The sequence below is a fragment of the Coffea arabica genome, chromosome 1e, assembly GCF_036785885.1.
Source record: "Coffea arabica cultivar ET-39 chromosome 1e, Coffea Arabica ET-39 HiFi, whole genome shotgun sequence".
NCBI classification, from domain to species: domain Eukaryota; kingdom Viridiplantae; phylum Streptophyta; class Magnoliopsida; order Gentianales; family Rubiaceae; genus Coffea; species Coffea arabica.
In genome coordinates this window covers 5,775,413-5,794,765 of record NC_092311.1, presented here as the reverse complement: position 1 = coordinate 5,794,765, position 19,353 = coordinate 5,775,413, and the positions used below count along the sequence as shown (strand labels likewise).

The 19,353-nt window shown below is 34.5% G+C and overlaps 2 protein-coding genes and 1 non-coding gene across 7 annotated transcripts; all 3 read right to left on the bottom strand.

Annotated features, from left to right (window-relative positions):
* Positions 1 to 467: 467 nt before the first annotated feature.
* LOC113698862 (probable plastid-lipid-associated protein 12, chloroplastic) lies at positions 468 to 8,809 on the bottom strand. 5 transcript variants are annotated; one of them, XM_027218815.2, is made up of 11 exons: positions 8,382 to 8,807; positions 7,837 to 7,890; positions 7,494 to 7,568; positions 6,407 to 6,526; positions 4,397 to 4,588; positions 4,154 to 4,237; positions 3,930 to 4,022; positions 3,146 to 3,209; positions 2,959 to 3,061; positions 826 to 933; positions 468 to 710 (listed from the first exon to the last, which is right to left on the bottom strand). In XM_027218815.2, the coding sequence occupies exons 1-11, from the start codon at positions 8,697 to 8,699 to the stop codon at positions 623 to 625; spliced, it is 1,299 nt and encodes a 432-aa protein (XP_027074616.1). In that variant the 5' UTR covers positions 8,700 to 8,807; the 3' UTR covers positions 468 to 622. The 5 variants fall into 5 exon arrangements, 4 of the variants coding, with proteins under 4 accessions (XP_027074616.1, XP_027074624.1, XP_027074629.1 ...); XM_027218823.2 differs by having other exon boundaries at positions 2,959 to 3,038; positions 3,156 to 3,209; positions 8,382 to 8,806; XM_027218828.2 differs by lacking the exon at positions 4,397 to 4,588 and having other exon boundaries at positions 8,382 to 8,809.
* Positions 8,810 to 12,133: 3,324 nt separating this feature from the next.
* LOC113690341 (uncharacterized) lies at positions 12,134 to 12,955 on the bottom strand. The gene has a single exon (XM_027208194.1). It carries the CDS (start codon positions 12,953 to 12,955, stop codon positions 12,134 to 12,136), a length of 822 nt encoding a protein of 273 aa, XP_027063995.1.
* Positions 12,956 to 18,914: 5,959 nt separating this feature from the next.
* LOC113719283 (small nucleolar RNA R71) lies at positions 18,915 to 19,021 on the bottom strand. The gene has a single exon (XR_003454812.1). It is a non-coding gene; the product is annotated as a small nucleolar RNA R71 (small nucleolar RNA).
* Positions 19,022 to 19,353: the final 332 nt, after the last annotated feature.

Genomic DNA, 19,353 nt, shown 5'->3' with positions numbered 1-19,353 from the left:
TGGAAACATCTACCTTTCTCTTCCCTTCTTTTCTTTTCTGCTCAAATCTTATCTCCCAAACTAGCCAAAGTTTATGCAGATCTGATCTATTTCTTTTAAAAATTTTAAATTAGAAGGTGGAATTGATTTCAAAACATAACTCAAATAAAACCTCATAATAATTAGTTTAAACTCGCTAACATTCTTCTTTTAAAGCTTCTTAACAATCACTATAAAATTTCACCACATACTATATTTGTGCCAAATTCTCCATTTGATGCAATTGTTGCTGAATGTTGTCTCGGATCACTTATCTCTTGCTTAATCTGTGAAGTCTATTGCTCCATTCAGAACTTTGTACAAGCATTCTTTTTCTTTTTGTATTACCTAGCATGCTTTAAGACCATTCTGCATAGGTTGATGGAAGCTTAGAACGTCTCATTTGAAATGATGCTAGCAATTATAGTTTTGAATACTATTTGGCCATCTTTTTCACTTAACATGCTTTAAATTTTCATGATCGAATTACCACTCAGCCAGAAATATATCTTCCAAATCTGCTGAACATCTTGTTAAACTAATTCCACCACTGTTTTACCTCTCTGAGATTGAATCAAGCAACTTCTTTCACTCAGATGACATATCATTTCTGTTCGGACCCATCTATGCGTACATGAACAAAAAGGATTCTGTTGTAGCCTCGGGATATTCTGATCTTGTCATCAGTATATCTGAAATGAGGCAAAAAAAGAAAGACGTTTACTTACCATGAACTTCATCATTTCTCCAGTATGTTTAATCTATTCATTTGCAGATCCAAAGCATTAATTAAAACAAATTTCTCACATTATTTCCAGGGTGGTCTTGGTTTCCATTTCCATTGGGAGTCCATATGGGCCAATCACGATTGCTCCATCATCCATTGTCACATCATATGTGTTGGTACCAGATTTCCTGCAAGTTAGCAACATGTGAGAGAATATACTGTTTGATAACTCCAGAAGGAAAGACTAGTGCAGCTGAAGCGCATGATTCTGTATATAAACCTCAAGAGAAATGTCAAGAAATTTGTAGTCAACAGGCCAGAGTAAATTTTTCCAGAGCAGCTGAAGAGCATGATTCTGTATATAACTCCAGTATATTTGTAAATTTTTCCAATTACTGGTCTGGTGCATTCTCCTCAAGCTTTAAGGACATGCTAGCAATGGCCCAAAGTAAATGTTGCCTAGGGAGACAATAAGATAGCAAGACTCGATGAATCTTTTATGTTGCACATATTCCTTATGCTCTTTGTTACTAAGTTCAACATCTCTTTGAACATTGACATCTACCTTGGACGTGAACTTTGAACAGATTAAGAGGACGATATTCATCACTTTCATTTGAGATAATTATAATAGCTTAACCTCTATAAAGAGTGTGCAACTCATATTTCTTCAAATTGACATCATTCCTTCGTTCTACAAAATCTTCTCTACGTCTTGACCAAGACTTCCCTATTAGCTCAGAGCTTGTTCAGCACCATAACATGTGCAGAACTTGAGAGGAGGGGATTCAACTTTAAGATCCATGGAGGATGCACGAAGTACCGTGGCTATTTCATACAACAAATTCGACTTGCCAACTTCATGCACCAAGTATAACTGAGTTCATTGAAGACAACCTACAGGCTCGAGCTTGACTTGTAAGACAGGATGTTATATGATAAGGTTACAATTTAACAGCAACAAGATGCTATATGATCAGGTTTACTGGCATAAATTAACAGTATAATTACATTGCAAGTATTCAGTTTAGCTTCAGCAGGAAAACTTGCTACTTCTGGGATTAAGCTTGATTTGATCAATTCTTTTAATATTTTTCTTCTCAAGCTTAAGCCCGACAGAAGTAGTCTGGGGCCAAACTATAAGTCAAAGAGCTGAAAGCACTTGGCAGGAAAATGACTTGCTAGAATCTCTAATGGTAATGCATGCTAATAATGCACTAGATCACATTGTCAACTTTGCAATACTAGGAAACATTGTTAAGACATCAGTTCAACATATAAATATGAACATAAAATTGATTAGATTTTTCAGAAGCCTAGAATTGCAATAAGATGCCACACTTTGGTACAAATTTCAACATCCAATTATTATTCTTTAGTATTTCAGGAGAAAGTTTTGTAGTTAATTTGCTCACTTTTTCATCAATTATATGTTAGATATCTATAATACCATTATATAGGATCAAATATTCATAACTTTCAGTCAAATTTTATGAAAGATTCACATTGAGTTACCCTATTATTTCCTCCTTGTATTCCATTTCCCCGTCCCTTCTTGTTTCTTGACTCTGACTCTATCCATCATTTTGTTTTCATGAAAACTCGCATAGACAAAGTCAAACTTATCTCATCAGAAATTTTTTTTTATCCTAGCGCATTCTGTATAAAGGGGATGATAATTCTTTAATGGACAATTTTCTTGATGGGTCCTAAACATAATATTAGGTTGTGATCTGGTGAGCCCATCTAAGGAATCACTAGCTGAAAACGTGACACGAGATACTGAAGAGACAATCTTATTGTACCACACCTACCATTTCTAATTACGTCTAAGGAAGGGCATCTTTTATTATCCCTCGGTCTCTATTTATTATTGCATATCTACTGAATAAGCCAGCTAGATTACAACCAAGAAAGCTCACGGCTCCTAGACTCAACTTAGATATCAATGGTGATACAAACAAACAGAAGAGTTTATAAATTTTGTAAGTCATCTTTTCTATGTTGTTATCGAATATGGCACATTTAATATGTGTACTTTAACTCATATAGTTAAAAAGTCATCTCAGACAAACCATGCAACAATGTGCCTATTGCATCCACTAGTTATATAAGAAGAATTTGAACAGAAAACATCTGCTTCAGCATTTTACAACCTTAAAAATAAGCTGGAAAAGTTTACTAATAAGATCCGTAGTGCACAGAAAACTTACACAAATGTTCCTGTCATAGAGAATTTGAAGCCAAGAAATATGTCAACTAGAAATTTCAAGTTTCCATTTGGTCTGACAATCTGTACATCCAAAATGAAGAACCCTATGAGCAAAAGTTACTTCAGCATGACAAAAGGAGAGATACATTGGCAAGCAATGGAACTGAAAATTGTAGAAATTGCAATACTTGTGTGCACCTGGTTGCCCATGAGACCATTAGCAGCATTCTCAATCCAACTGTCTGTTTCAACCTTCAATTAATGGAATAACAATTTCAGCTGTAAATCCAGAAAACTAGAACAGCACTGGCATTGCTTTGTGTTATGCAATGCAGAAAAAAGTTGAAAATTATAGTTGCCCTTTTATATGTCAAAAGAGCCAAATCTTGGTGTCTAACTTCTGATAAGGGTTGGAAGATATGTCATTTAAAGATAAAGTAGCTTCTACAAATTACACCAACCAGAAATGGCTTTGACTAAAAGGTGACAATTCATACATAAAAAAAATTGCACTAGAAAGTTCAATCTGAGCAGGAGAATATCAAGTCAGCAAGTTTTGAATGAAAAACAATGACCATGCAGGGAAAGAACCATAAGGAGGTCAACACACATTCCAATAGAACAGAAAACCAGATTTTATCTGCTAAGATGCAGAGAATATTTTTAAGCTGATAATGCCAAGAATAAGTAGTCCACATGTATAGCTCCAATTATGAAATGGCAGCAACTCACCAACAACTAAAGCATCACAAATGCATTACTCTACATTCTAAGAAGAATACAAGAGCTTGTCCAAATGCTACAAGCATCCCTAGATGGCAACCTGGAATCATGCCATCCATGGTCCTATTTCCGTGACTAAGTGGCCAGCAAGATAGGTGATTCTTAGTTTCTAGTTTTCTCCAATAATAATAATAACAACAACAACAACAATAATAATAATAATGAGTTTGTTGCTTGTCCAGAAACTACCTGAGAACTCCATATCATTTTCCATTCCCCTTCAAGGAGTTCGAGTTCGGTTTCTGCTACTTTTTGATTTAAGGAGATGAACTCTTCAATCGCCTGTAAGAGTTAAGACATTGGAAACTTTAGGAAAAATAAGCTGCAATGCTATAAAAAATTTTTGTGAATATTTATGTTATGAAAGTCTGCTTGAGATCCAAAGGAGAGGAAAAGAAAATGAGAATGAGTACCTCTTTCACATTTAATCCTGTGGCTATGACAGACAGCAACTTTTGCCTTGAATCAGTTTCCTTTTGCAGCACAAATGTGGTTCCCTGCACTACAGCATTGAAGCTGGTTGTCCTTAGTCCTTAGGAGACGAATGACAAGAGGAGATTTTGGCAAAATTTTCTGTTTGATTAAAATAAGATTTGGAACTGGTATAACTGATACGTCCCGACAAAACGGTCATGAAGAGCTGTGAAAATGATCACCTTGTTTCCTCTTGAGATACGAATGTTTCCAGATTGAGACAAGTATGTAGTATCTAACCAACCCTTTGCCTCATCTCCTAGAAGTCTAAATGGAACTGGATATGGAACCTTGAAGGGCAGAAATTTGAAAGAAAATGCAGCTCTGTCAAATTGGAAAAGGATTCGCTTTCCATCTTTAAGTGTTGCTGTTGCCTGAAAAAGCAAAGCAGACACGTAATCTAAGACCTGCTTGGTCTTTATTTAGCATCCCTAGGCTTGAAAATTGTTCTTTCTATGAGATTTTATTCAATTTTCCTTTTACTGCTAAAGGATTAAGTAAAAAAGTTACATATCCAGAAGTTCTTTTATGTGTATGGGTGTTGGGGTTGTGAAAGAATTAAGATCTTCAAATTTAGGTCCACCAGCAGGTAGACTATCTGTTATTGGGTAAAGCACCACAGTGATGAGTGTGGGTCAGGCTAGCCTAGCTAAACTTAGACCCTAAACTTAAATTAAGCACAAAATAAAGAACTATCCATCTTAACAATTTTTGACCAAGAATAAGAAGCATTCTCTTCTATCTTCAAAGTCTGATCTTTTTCACTGACAAAAATGGGCACTGTTGACCCATCAAACTCAAATGGGTATTGCCACACTGATCTATTAATCACCTCCTGTATCTTAATTTCTCTCCTGCTAGATTTGCCAAAATGTTCCTAGAAATGTTCATAATGTGCAAAATGATGGGCCACAAAAGAGCATCTATGAGGTTGTTTTCTACATTCCGAGTTTGCAAACTTTCTTTTGTAACTTTCTCTGCTACTCAGAATTCTTGAAGTTATCTTCATAAGCACTGCTAGCCAGAGAAAATTTCACATAATAGCAATTTTTTTGGGCTAAAAAAGAACTCAAAATGTAAAGAATTGGCAATACAGAATATTGATGTCATTGATGCTGAGATAATTCAGCCCCAATACTATCATAACATATTTTTCTTCAGACATGAACTTCTTGTTGACAAAATAAGTTCAGAATCAACTGAAGCAGAAGCAAGGCAAGCATCTATGAAGATTCAAGCTCATAAAGAGGTGATGCACGTCATCTTACAGTATGGGTTTAACTACTGATGTTCCTCAAGCAAAACCAAGATACTCATTAACCCACAGAGATGCGATGTTAAGGATGTAGCCCCTAACAAATCTAAAGCACTTAACCAAGGTCCCATATTTTCCTCGTTAATCCTTAAGGTAGCAAAGGTAGCTGAGAATGTGCGCAAAAATCCAACGAGTTGTAAAATAAATCCTCTAATGCAGAGAAAAATATGAAACATTATCTGGAGTAACCTTCAAAGGCTAGCATTGTTGGTTGGGAAAATATATTTTTGTTATTAAGGATTATAGTACAGAAAGCTTCAAGTACGTTTGTAATCTACTTCCGCAGACTGTTTAGATGTTCTCATATTTAGCTTGAAAGAATGTTTTTCTGCATTTTGTGTGCTATTCAAATGCATGGAAGGAAAAAAAATATTGCAATATGCATGACTCTTGGTGCGTTTTTAGTTTCTAACCCACACCATCCTCATATTTGTCACTTTAACATTGAACCAAAAGGTGGTTCTTTGACATCACTATCATGGTTTAAATTCCTTAGAAAAGGACTCTTTAACATTGTTTAGTGGAATCATTTCTATAACTGAGAGTAGTAATTCTGCATTTCACATGGCAAATTTTTAAAAACAAAGTGCAGAACCTACCTTCAATATACTTTCATGGATCAGCTGTCTAATCAATTGAGCAAGTCATACAAGCTACAGCCCAAGAAGTGAAAGAACTTTCCCTCTTTAACGGTTGCATATGAAATAAGTTCTGATTTTTGTGGAAAAATGACCAAACTTTATTAGCATAAAAGATGTGATCTTGCAAGCACCATCGATGATTCTGAGTCCACAGAGTGAAATGAAATTTGATATTTCTCTGATCTGCCTTCAATACAAATGCTTTGTACAGAAAATTAGAGAAACTGAAGTCATACCTCTACTTTTAGCTCACCCACAGCATCAGAAAACTTGACAATGTTGGACACACGTGGGTCATTTGTACGAAGGTATACCTCTTGAAATACAGTGAATGAATCAACTCCAACAAATGTTCTCTGGAAAAGATTTAAACATGTTAGAGGCTGAAATCCAGATAAGTAGCATATAATATTAAATGAAACTTTGTGTCACATGAGTTAACTCTTTTGCACATATCATGGTACAAAAAGCTTAATAATTTTCTTAAATTCCTCCTTGAATACTGTTATTTGGAAAGTACAAGGGGTCCGAGATCATTTCAACTCATTCCTGTTCATATTACATTTCAAGATCTGTATGCTTTTGATTCTTCGCTGAGGCCTCTATCAAGTGTTGCTCTATTTTCTTAGGCCTACAGCAACATTATAACACCTTCTTCCTTTTTACCATTTTGGAAACAAGAAGCAGAAAATGCATGGTCTACCATATAGACAGCAAAGTGTCATAATGATGATAGAACTGAAAGCATAATATAGATTTCTTTCTTTAAGAGAATGATAAAAAACAATTCATATCTTTTAACAAATTCACGGAAGTTATAGAACAAATTTCCTCCTCTGTCTCTGATATTTCTTGACCTGGATATGCTGAACTATAAACGAATGGTTCCATTTGAGTACTCCTTCTGTGGTTATGGAGATTTTAAGACACACATGTATATGCTTTGAATTCTCAAATCCATCACGTTCTATTAACAAATCAGGTATCCAAGTTCTTTGTAATAAGGCCAATAAAGAGGTCAATGTACTAATATTCATGAGATGACATTTTACATCTTCTCAAGGATAAAGAGCTGAAACTAGAGAAGTCACCATATATTTTCTCAATTGTCAGACTTACGAAAGACGTATTTCTTGAAGCAGTGCAGTTTGAACACACACGAAGATCTGATTACCCCTTCATAAGATGCAATAACGTCACTCTCTCATTCTTTATGGCATTTCCTCCACTAAATAGCCTAAACGATTGCTTCATCTTGAAAACATTTTGATAACCTAAAATGTATTAGCCAGCTATTTCAAATCCAAACACTTGTCAACTAACCTGAATTGCAGATGCTGTGCCTGGTCTTGTTGTGAACATCAACTGCCAGCGGCCTTCTATCAAGCTTGAGCTTGTCTGAGATATGAAGAAATACAGCTGCTCTTAAACATTATAACCAATAAACATATAATCGATTAATATTTATGCTTTTTAACGCATAGGGATTCAGGTTAACAATGTGAACATAAACGTATTATTAAATAATTGTTTTCTTAATACATCATATTGCATGATTTCTTCAAGGAGAAAAATGAAGAAGGCAGTAATTTTCTCTTTCAGCTTTAGCTTTCAAATTGATGGGATAAAAAAAATTCAAGTAAGAATTCTCAACGATAATACTTACTGGTTCAGGCACTCCTACTATACCTTCTAGCACTTGCACAGCTCGTTCAACATCCTGCACATTTTCTTATAACATTAATGATACCAAATAGCAGTAAAAGCTAGAAGTTACAGAGAAGAAAACTTATACAAACTTTCAATCATTTGATAGTCGATAATTTTGTGAAAAATAAATTCTTAATCTATTGCATTCCACAGACTACTCAATGTAAGGCAGTTAGTAGAGAGACATGTGACACCTTTCAGCACTCCGTAGAACCTTAAATAATTGAGAAAGTCTCAATTTCAACTGAAGACCTAACCACCTAGAATCAATTAACAAGAAAAGTAAAGGTATAACTTAATAAACATCTATTCCCAAAACAAAAGTTCATGCCAACATCAAACTGTGCTTCAAATTTGATACTACTAATTTTTTTCCTACTTAATACTATTGTACGCTACCATACGCATTAATATTCAGTCCAAGAACATAAAAAAGAAAAAAAAAAAAGGCAAACAGTGCAAATTATAATCAGGAAGGAAAGGTGAAAAGTGTTAGCATACTTGCAGCTGCTTAGGAGAAGCAGAGCGACCCCGGCCCTGGACACCAATGAGAGCATCAATCAAAGAACTCTCTTCTTTAGTAAACCCAGAATCTGAAGCCTCCTCAACAACCTGTTCCTTCTCTTGTTGGTCAATCATCGAGCACATTGTACACAATCTTCTTGGAGCACGGTTTTGCCTACCAAAACTCTGACTCGACAACAAATTATGAGCAGCCCGAGTCAAAATGGTGCTTTTTGATGCGGGATTTGGCTTCACAATAAAGGGTTCGTTTTGGAATCTCAGGCCTAGCTTTGCAAGATCAATGGCTGCTGCCATTGTTGCTTGAATATACTAGAGGTTGCCTTCCTGTTTTTCCCTCTGTATTTGTGAAATGAAGAGGAGTTTAGCTGAGAAATGGGGGGAGTGGACTGTGGAGGGAGAAGAGGAGCCAAACGAACTTTTGGGATTTTTTTTAGTTTGTGATTTGTTGGGCCACGTGGGTGATTAATGGTCTTACACGTGGAATATAATCGGCCTCTGTTATCTTTGGGTACCAAGATTTTTCTTTTCTTTGTTTCTACTTTTGCAAGATTATTATTGAACTGGAAAGTTATGTTTACATTGGTTAATATTCATGTCCAAAATATTTATTCTAATTTAATATACATCTGAAATAGAATTTGGAAAAAACAATCAACACGACAAAAAGGATAAACAACAAATATGTTAAGGTAATAAAAGCTCCAATGGCTAAGGGAGGGCTAGGTCCCAAAAAAAAAAAAAAAATGGTAGGGGCGTGCATAGTTTCAACCAAAATAATAATGCGGGAGGGCCTAAATCCACACTTCTCCATACTAAATCCACACCTTTTACACTTATTAGAAACTTATACCCTTAGATTTTAAGTTTATTTGACGCATAATCTCGTAGTTTTAAGAAACATATATTTGTATAAAAAAAAAAGAGATGAAATGGCTATACGGTAAAAGGAAATATTTTCAAACATTTTACAAGGGTTTAAGAATATTTACTAAATTATAATTCAATTTAGCAATCCAAAATTTTCAATTACTAATACGCATGTAAATAGAAATGTTCACACATTTCAATTCCATAAAATTAAAATCAGGCAAGTTCCAAGGTGAAATATGCAATCATATTGACTTTATGCTAGTAGTAGTATTTATCATTTGATTACATGTAACTTCGGAAGAAAGTTTAATATAAAAAAGGTAGCAGGTCATAAGAGGGAAGAAAAAATACTTAAAATAACTTTAGAGGAACATAAATTTTGGAACGAGAGAAGCCAAAAAAGGAATTTCTATATAAGATTTAAATAAATATTCAAGTGTGAATTTTTTTTAATAGAAAAGATGTTACTATTCTCTCTCTTCATTATGTAGAAAGATAATCAAATACTGTAAATAATTTTGAATTAATATATAAAAACTAAGGGCATAAGTGTCTAATAACTGTATAGGATGTGGATTAGTACATGGGATTGTGGATTTAGCCTCTCTCTAATAATAATCATAATAATAATAACGATTAATGGCTGCCATTTGCCCAATCAAAAAAAAAAAAAAAGAAAGAAAGTAGAGCCAATAGTAACATGTTATTGTGTATATCTTTTTCCTGAGGATTTTTAAACCTGACCTTGCTAAAAAAATTATATGTAGAGACTAATTTTAAAGTGAAAATGTTTTCAAAGTCATAATGGATCATAGCAATAATCACTTTTAAGTCAGCACTTGTAACTTTTAGGCTCTACATGTGCTTTGTCTAATTTTGTGTTTAGTCTTTGTTGTTGGTGTAAAATTTTCAAATATCTATAACGTTCTCATGAATACTGCATAGAAAATTCTGAAGGATCTTTAGATAAAAATTCTTCCTATTTAAGGAAGTAAAAGACAATTTGTAGGAAAAAAAAGAAAGAAGAGGCAGCCTCTTACACATGCCTTAGTGGTCTCTTCTATGAACCAACCATTGCCTTGTACAATAACAGTGCCAGAGTCCGGATTTTTTTGTTAAGCGGTATACCCATATGTGTATAAAAAAATTCATATTTATATGAGCATTTCAAAATTGTGGCTTGTATGTTAATTGATTTTGTTTCTGACACCTCAAATTCTTATTTATACTGACGGTGTATACACTATCAGCGTTGGATTCATGACATGTGTGCAAAAGTTGAATTCATGACATGTGTGCACTCAAAGTAAAAAGTTTTAAATCAAGTTTCTATATTAACAAATTCTTTTTTACCACTAGCTTATTTTAACTAAATAAGAGTATACTTAAATATATAGTAAGAAGCAGTTTATTTATTGATAAACCAAAATATGCAATAATTATGTATCAATACAACAACTCTTATTTTTTTTTTATTTTTTTTTCATATTGGAAGAAGAAGGCAAGCTAATGGAACGAGCAATCTGGCTGGAGACAAAGGTCGCCATCTTTTTCTTGCACAAACAAGCCTTTGAAGCGGTTGAAAAACCAAATTCTTCTCCATTTGCATATATAACTCTTAGTGAAAACAATAGGAAGCTCGTCCTCATCGAGTAGTGATATCAATTTGCAGATGAAGTATTCATTCAACCACCATTTTGAGTACCTGTTTGGGTGCCAATTCTGATGAAAAGCATCACATGATGCTACCTAATTATTCAGGAAATCAGAATTTTTAGCGGGTTATGTTCATAGCTGGGGAACATAGGGAATCTTGATCCGCTCGTGGGATTTTTCAATTAGTCTGATTAAATCATGATGCTTAGCCATTAATTGTTGATCAATGGTAATTTGTACTGATGATAATGACCTGAATTTGCCTATTGAAGTCACCACCATCTGCCATTTGGCAACAAATTATTCTTCACAAATCCACACTTGCTGCACGCATATGAGTTATGACCAGAGAATTAAGAAATTTTTTAAAATAATTTGGTAAAGAAAAGCTGTAGGAAGAACAACTTATTAATGGGGAACCTTTATGTCATTTCTAATTTTTAGCCTGCAAGCATTAAGTCGAACAATCATGATTATTGCTTGTCCCATCATTTTCATTCATTTTATAATTTTAATAAGAGAAAATATCATTTCAAACAAAATATTAAATGTTTTACCATAATCCTTTTTTTTTTAACACAGAATCTATTCTAGATCTACTCCTACTCTATCCAAAGAGACTTCGGAGAAGACTGAATCACCACGGGTTCAAACAGGTGCCCATGCACGCACTAATGAAATCTCCAGGAAAACCGGAATTATTTTTAGAATGTAGATAAAGGAATTGGATTCGTTGATCTACACCTAAGTAAAGATTTAAAATTCTCTTGGTGGCCAACTACTCCAACTACTGGTTGTTTTACCATAATCCTTTCGTAGAAGTAAAATGTAGAGTATTAAAATTTAAAGAATATAAATCTAACAGAGTTGGTTATTTTGTTGCATTTTAATTCATTTTGTTAAATTTCGGAAAATGGCTATTTCATTTAATTTTGAAGGAATGCATTTCTTTGAGGAATGTTAAATTTATCATTGCATCAATCTTTTTAAAACGACCTTGAGAGTATCTCTAATCATGAATAAACATAGATGATAGCACCATCATCCATGATCAATGGCAAGGGAAGGATGATAAGAGATCAATGTAGATAATCATTTCTTATGTTTTTATGTATGTATAAATTTGTACATGTATGATGAATGTATACAAAATTGAACTGCATAGCATCCAGTTGTTGAAACCATGCTGACTGTGGCCTAAACTAGTGGTTAAGAATATTGAGAAGGGAAACTCTAGTTTTCAGCAACAGCCTGAAGACAATTTCAAGCATCTCTGCTAATTCTTGAATGCTAGATTCCAAGGGCTCGAGACCTTTTACTACATCTACGTTCGAATTGTTTTTGTTTAACAGATGCAGCTCCATTTCTATTTGTTCCATTGCTGCAATATTGGAGTGTCCTTTAGATGATGCATTCTTGCTTAATAACTTCGAGACCAAAGATCCAGCCTTTGATGGAGAAAGGAAAGATAAAGTGGACTCCAGCACTGTTAGAGTTGTTTCTCGAACTTCTTTGATAAGGTCAACCAAAGGGACCTTTTCAGAATCTTTGTTTACTAATGTCAAGTTGCAGTTCTTTTCTGCTTTCTTCAACTCTTTATAGCATTTGCTGATCATTTTATTCAACTGCTTTTTGGAGATCATATATGAGCTAACTTCATCTGCCAGATCTCCATTTCTTTTCCTCCGTAGAGATGACTCGAGTTCCTGGACACTTTCATTCACCTGTGAATAGATGTCTCTGACTGCCCCACAAATGTCCAACAGGATGAGAGATCCATCCAAGACCTCTTGGTCATTTGAGAGAGCTTGTTGGCTCAAAGGCAGCTGAAGCACATCATCCAGACACTCGTACAAGTTCTTGAGGGCAGCCAATCTTTGGCATGCCAATGAATGTGAAGGTGAGGATGCAGCTTCTGATGACTTCAACCTTTGCAGGTGCTCCTCAGCATTCACAAGAAGAGGATGAGAAGAAGAAGGCAAACTAATTGAACGAGTGTGGCTAGAGAATTTCGGAGCTGCCATTTTTGTACTTGAGCAAAATGTAACAATTGAATGTTAATTGTCAAGTCTTAGAAGCCTTTGGAGATGTTGAAAACCAAATTCCTCTCCACTTGTATATATAGGTAGTAAAGAAAACAAAAGGAATCTCATCCTCAATTTGTCTAGTTGTAATAGCTGAGTAAGTTTTGCATTTGTCCGAGGTCTGTCTCACAGTTGTCAGATCTCAAAAGATACAATCAGTATGCAGATCTCAAAATATTTATGGTAAATTATTAATACAATCACCTTTTGATTCTCCAATCTCCATCTTTGAAGCCAAATATGCTAGTTGTTGCCATTTTCAATTAAAGCTTCACATGTTGCACGAGTGAAGTGCTCAGAAATGCAGGGGTTATGTCAACTGTTGGGGAACATGAGGGTTCTATAACATCTTATGAAAATTTTCAGCCGTTATTGCATGCGTGCTCCATTGCACTGATTAAATCACGATGTTTAGCCAGGTGTGGAATGACTTCATCACTAAACTTTACAGTGCAAAGATCGATCCATCCCCACAAATTTGAACAATAAAATGGCACATCAATTCTCTGGTATGCTAATGTTTTGGGTAAATTACATATAACCCCCCGTGATTTTGCATAATGCTAGATGATCTCTTTAATGTCTTAAAATACTCATATAACTCCTCTGTGATTTTATGTGGAGTGAAAAATGGATGGAATACACAATCAATTATGGCGATTATATGAGACGGATTTCAAAAGTGTGCATGATAAAATCATAATATCTACTTAACCCTCCTATAGTTTGCATAAATATCCACTTTACTTTATGTGATTTTTGCATTTATTCACATAATCTCTGCATGATTAAGATGATTAAATTATCGTTTGATTTAGTGTTTAAGCAAAGACACTACTGGTATTTTAAATAACGACGTTACATAGGCTATTTTCCATCAAATTTCCACTTTATATGAAACTATAAGAGGGTGAATTGGACATTTTGAAATGTTAAGGAGGTTATGTTGCAATAGATGAACCTATAGGGGGGTATTTGTAATTAAACCCAATTTTTCCAATCTATTTGTTAGATGTCAACCTTGTCTTGAAACCTTTTTGTTACTTGCATCTATGTTTGTTAAGTTTCAAGAAAGATAGAACCCCATTGGCTTTAAATCTGTTACATTTTAAATTTCATGAAACACATGTAGTTTTTTTTTTTCATGATCTTAGTTTTAGCTTTTCGTTTAATGCATATAGATTATCATTGTGTATCCCAATTCGCCAAATGCTGTAAATTTTAATAGAGGCAAAATGAATAAGAATTTGTTGCACTTGGTTGGTATCAAAATTCACATTTTCTCATAGGAGACTGTTCTTAAGACTGTCAATGGGGTCAGATCAGCTCGAACTCGGCTCATTCGGCTTGAGAAAGAACCCAATGAGCCCGACCTTTTAGTGAGCTGGTTTGAGATTGAGCCTAAAAATTAGACTTGAATTAAATATGAGCTGAGTTTGGACCTCGTTAGGTTTAAATCCAATATAGGCCCAACTCTTAAATTACCTATATATATAATGATATCTATATAGATATAATATTTATATTTTGATATTATATATAATTATATATCCAAATATATTATTACAAATACTAAATATATAGAAATTACAAAACACAAAAATACATTTGAAGACTCTTCTACTAGTTTTCTTGAGAGCCAATATTGGTAATGCATAATAGACATTTTAACTTTTTTTATTGGTTGAGTAAATTTTTGTGTTGGCATAATATTAGTTGATTTTTTTTTTTATCTAGAAACACAAATTATCAGACATGTTTGGATTCAAATCACAAAGTTACGAAGAAGTTCCAACCTTTGAAGATGTATTGGCTTATGACCGCATAGTTTATTAACATTTTTTTATGTGTTTTGAACGAATTAGATATAAATATTGTTGAAAAATTGTTGATTTATGTATTTTTTAAGACCTATTACTTGTTCATGTTTAGTTTTAATGTTGTAGCTTCGTGACTGTTAAATTAGTTTTACAACTCTATAGTTATAATAATTATATTAAGAAAATTGAGAAGCAATAAGTGAGTTTGAGCTAAACTCGAATAAGATTCAAAACTCGAATATTTTGTGAATTGAATATGATCATCACATTTATTAACTCGAAACTCACGGCTCACAACCCAAATGTTCTTGTGAATACTGCATAGAAAATTTCTGAAGAATCTTTAGATAAAAATTCTTCCTATTTGAAGATGTAAAAGAGAATTTGTAGAAGCAAAATAAAAGTCAACCTCTTACACACGCTCTAGTGTTTTCTACCATGAACCAACCATTGCCTTGTACAATAACTAGTGCCAAAGTTAGGATTTTTTGGTTAAGCGGCAGACCTATATGTGTATAAAAAAAAATCATATTTTTATGAGTGTTTTTAAATTGTGGCTTGTTGATAAGTGAATATTTTACATGTGTTTCATAGGATTACAGGTAAGTTTTTGTCGTGTTTTTAGAGGTTCATAGCCATTTTTAAGTTTCTTTAGGTGAAAATTTCTTCAAGTGTTGTTTAGTGAACTAAATGTGCAAAATGAGTGGATTAATGCATAAGTGTGTGGTGTTTGTAAGTTATTGGCGCATGAAACACTCGTTTGAGTTGAAGAAGATGCAATGTACTTTTTGGAGGATAGCGCATAAGTGAAACAAGAAGAGAAAGTTGCGTAAAAAAGGAAGAAAATTGAGGTTGGAAACAAGGGAGCTGGATCTGAGTTCAGATCCATCCCATTCATCTTAGATCCGAAACCTCACCTGAGAATTTGGAGGAGCAGATCCGAGGGCAAGGGGTCCGAGCTCAGATCTCTATGAGAGAGGCCTCGGATCTTCCTTGCAAAACAAGGGAAAGAAATTGAAGAACTTCATATCAGAGCTCGGATTAGTATGGTACCCCTTAGATCCTAGGGCTCAGATCTACCTCACCTCTCTCCTCTGCAATTTGTAGAACAACTTGTACACATTTCACACTTATATTTTGACTCTTGTCTCACAATAAATTTCAGCTGGAAAGCTGGCAAAGCATCTTGTACACTTAAAGAAGGAATATTGGAGATTCCAAAGGGGGGCATTTTTGGGAAGGAAAAGTAAAAGAAACAGGGAGAATAAGTAAAAAGGGCAATCACAGAAGGAAAAAAAAAGGAGAGAAGAAAAAAAAAAGAGAGTTCTTTTCAAGTTTTCTCTCTAGTTTTAGTTTTTAGTCTAGTTTTCTTATTTCTTTGGAGAAACTTGAAGAACACTTGATGTAATCAAATATTTGGATAACTATGAAGTTGATGAAGTTTGGAGATCTTGTTTCTTCACTTGATGAGCAACTCTTCCCCTCTTTTGTCTTTATTTGCTTGAAAGATGTTTGGTTTCATAGAAGTTATGAGCTTTATTGTGAAATACACTATGTGTAACTAGATCTTCTTGTTCTAGAGGTAGATGAAGTTATTTATGCTTTGATTATGGTTAGATTTAGTTGATTATTGTTATATCTTGTACTTGCTAGTACATTTATGAATGTTTTAATACTTGTTAATGTTTGATCATCATTAGCAAGCCATTTAGTTATTGTTAATTTATGAAAATAGTTGACAATGATAGAAAATGAATGAGTGGAACTTAAGAAGTAGGCACATGAAAGTAGTGATACACTTAGGTGAATTTGTTGATATGACACATTTTTGTCATTTATTTTATAATTAATTCCCTCCTATCATCTTACCAAATGCGTATTAATTGGCGGATTCTATTCACTTTTGAAAATTCGTATTGATTGCAGGGAGCTGGAACAAAATGTGGTAAAAAGGTGCAAATTTCCCAATACAATTGCTATTAGCGTAGGCGTGTCAAGTCAGGTCTTAACGTGTCCAAAAAATGCGGGACAGGCGCGTGACTCCAATTGCCAATTGGAAGTGCAGCATGGGGCTGCAAATATTCCATTAGTTGATTATTAGTTTTGAATGGAAAAAGGTAGTTTAGCAAAAGAAGGAAACGAACCAATTAGGAAATTTCCTACTTTTGTGGCTTCGGTTGAATAGGAGATAGAAGTCAATTGAGAGTAGGATTCCTTTTTCCTTTTACTGATTGGTAGTAGCCGTATAGGGACAGACGATTTGGTAGGGAATTAGATAGGAAAAGTAGCATACTATCTTGACTGCTTTTGCTCTTGACTTTTTCGTTTCATTCATGTGGTTCTTTTTCCTTGGTATGTCAGAACCAATTAGAAACAATTAGTCATCTTTTGACTTCGTAGTTTTTGACATTATTCTTATTCAATCGAATTGAATCATCTCAATTGAGAGACGATGTACGCGGCAATTGCTTCTACAATTTTGCGTGGATTTTTCTCAACGGAGATGAACTAAGTCTATACTTCTAGTCAAGGAACAACGGAGGATTTGGTTCGACTTAAATTGTGAGACCTAACTGATTTTAGTTTTCCTATTATTGTCTGGTATTCATATATTTTCTGCTTTATTTTCTTATGGTTGTTGTATTATTTAATTGTCCCGGATCCGGATGTTAGATTAATTCAATAACCTAGAGCCAATTAGAACAATTAAATCTGTAATTGTTTGATTATTCTAAATTAGTGACAACTGGTATAATCGGGGTTATGTCAGAGAAATATACGGGCTAATTTGTAAACAACCCTCGTAGCGTGCTGTTGGGTTAGAATAGGGTTTCTCTTAATCGTAAAACAATTGTGAAATTTAATTCTACGGTCGAATCTAGGATTATTTTACAATTAGGGCAATAGCTAACGGTCGTACCTTAGCTATCGATAATTACAGAGAAATTGATTGTCATCGCTCGTTTGACAATTATAACTTGTTTATCAGTTTATATGAGAAATTATTCTTGCATCGATGATCAATTAGAAGAACCATTTCCGAAGTTGCTTCTTGACTGGAGCTGCCCAATACTATTTGAGTTTTTACAGTCTGCCATTTAATTTTTATTTAATTGCAATATTCGATTAGCATAGTTTATTAGTAATTTCTATAAAATTCCCCCATAACTCGAACTTTAGTAGAAACAAATTACTCCCAATCCCTGTGGATTCGACCCTACTTGCCCTGTATACAAATTAACAAGTTTTCGCGAATAAATTCTGGTATATCAGATTAAACAAACTCTTCGGAGTCAGGGTGAATCTAGTAATCCATTGCACATCCAGAATACCTGCTCAAGTACTAGAATTAACTAGAAACTGCTTTTGTTGGCAACTAGGATTTTCATTATTATTATTGCACAGACATCGACAACCTGTCAATTTTTGACGCCGTTGCCGAGGACTGGCGTTAGTCAATTTGTTTCTTTTTAAGTTCATTTTTATCTTAATTTTCTGGTATTTTTCTAGTTTATGCCTCGATCCTTTCGTACAGGCAAATTAATTTTTGACTCTGAAGTAGAGAAGACTGCACGTAGAATGAGAAAAGAGACCAAACAGCTAAGAGAAGAGCAATCTAGTGCTGCATCTCTGAGATTTGATCCGGAGTTGAATCGACAAGTTCACTTGGCGATACTTCGAGTGACCCAGACCGAGAAGAAGTCATTGTAGCTAATGCACAGACGTTAAGGGAGTTGGCTGCTCCTAATTTAAATCAGCAGCCCTTATGTATTACTTTTTCACATTTAAATGATAACACCCCATTTGAGTTGAAATCTGGCCTAATTCATTTTTTATCATCCTTTCATGATTTGCTAGGTGAGGTGCCTCATAAGCACTTGCAAGAGTTCGATATTGTTTACAATAGTATAAAGCCCCCAGGAGTTACGGAAGAACAGATAAAAATGAAGGTATTTCCTTTCTTTCTCAAAGACTCAGCAAAAGACTGGCTTTACTACCTACCTCCAGGTAGTATCACCACTTGGGAGCATCTGAAGAAAAAATTCTTGGAAAAGTATTTTCCGACATCTCGAATTGCAAGTCTAAGAAAGGAGATATGTGGTATCAAACAGCATCCAGGAGAGTTGCTCTACAATTACTGGGAGCAATTCAAGAAGTTATGCATCAAGTGTCCTCAACACCAAATAAGTGAGCAATTGCTCATCCAATATTTTTACGAGGGGCTACTTTTCAGAGAGAGGAGTATAATTGACGCTGCAAGTAGAGGGGCATTGGGGAACAAGACTCCTCGAGAAGGATGGGAGTTGATCGAAGGGATGGCTGAGAATTCACAGCAGTTCAGTACGAGGGAGGATGTCCCGATACGCAGAGTGAATGAGGTAGAGACATCCTATATCCAACAGCAGTTGACTGAGTTAACATCCTTTATTAGGCAATTGGCTGTAGAAAATGCACCACAAGCCAAGGTGTGTGGAATTTGAACTACCATGGGTAATTCTACAGAGATGTGTCCGATGA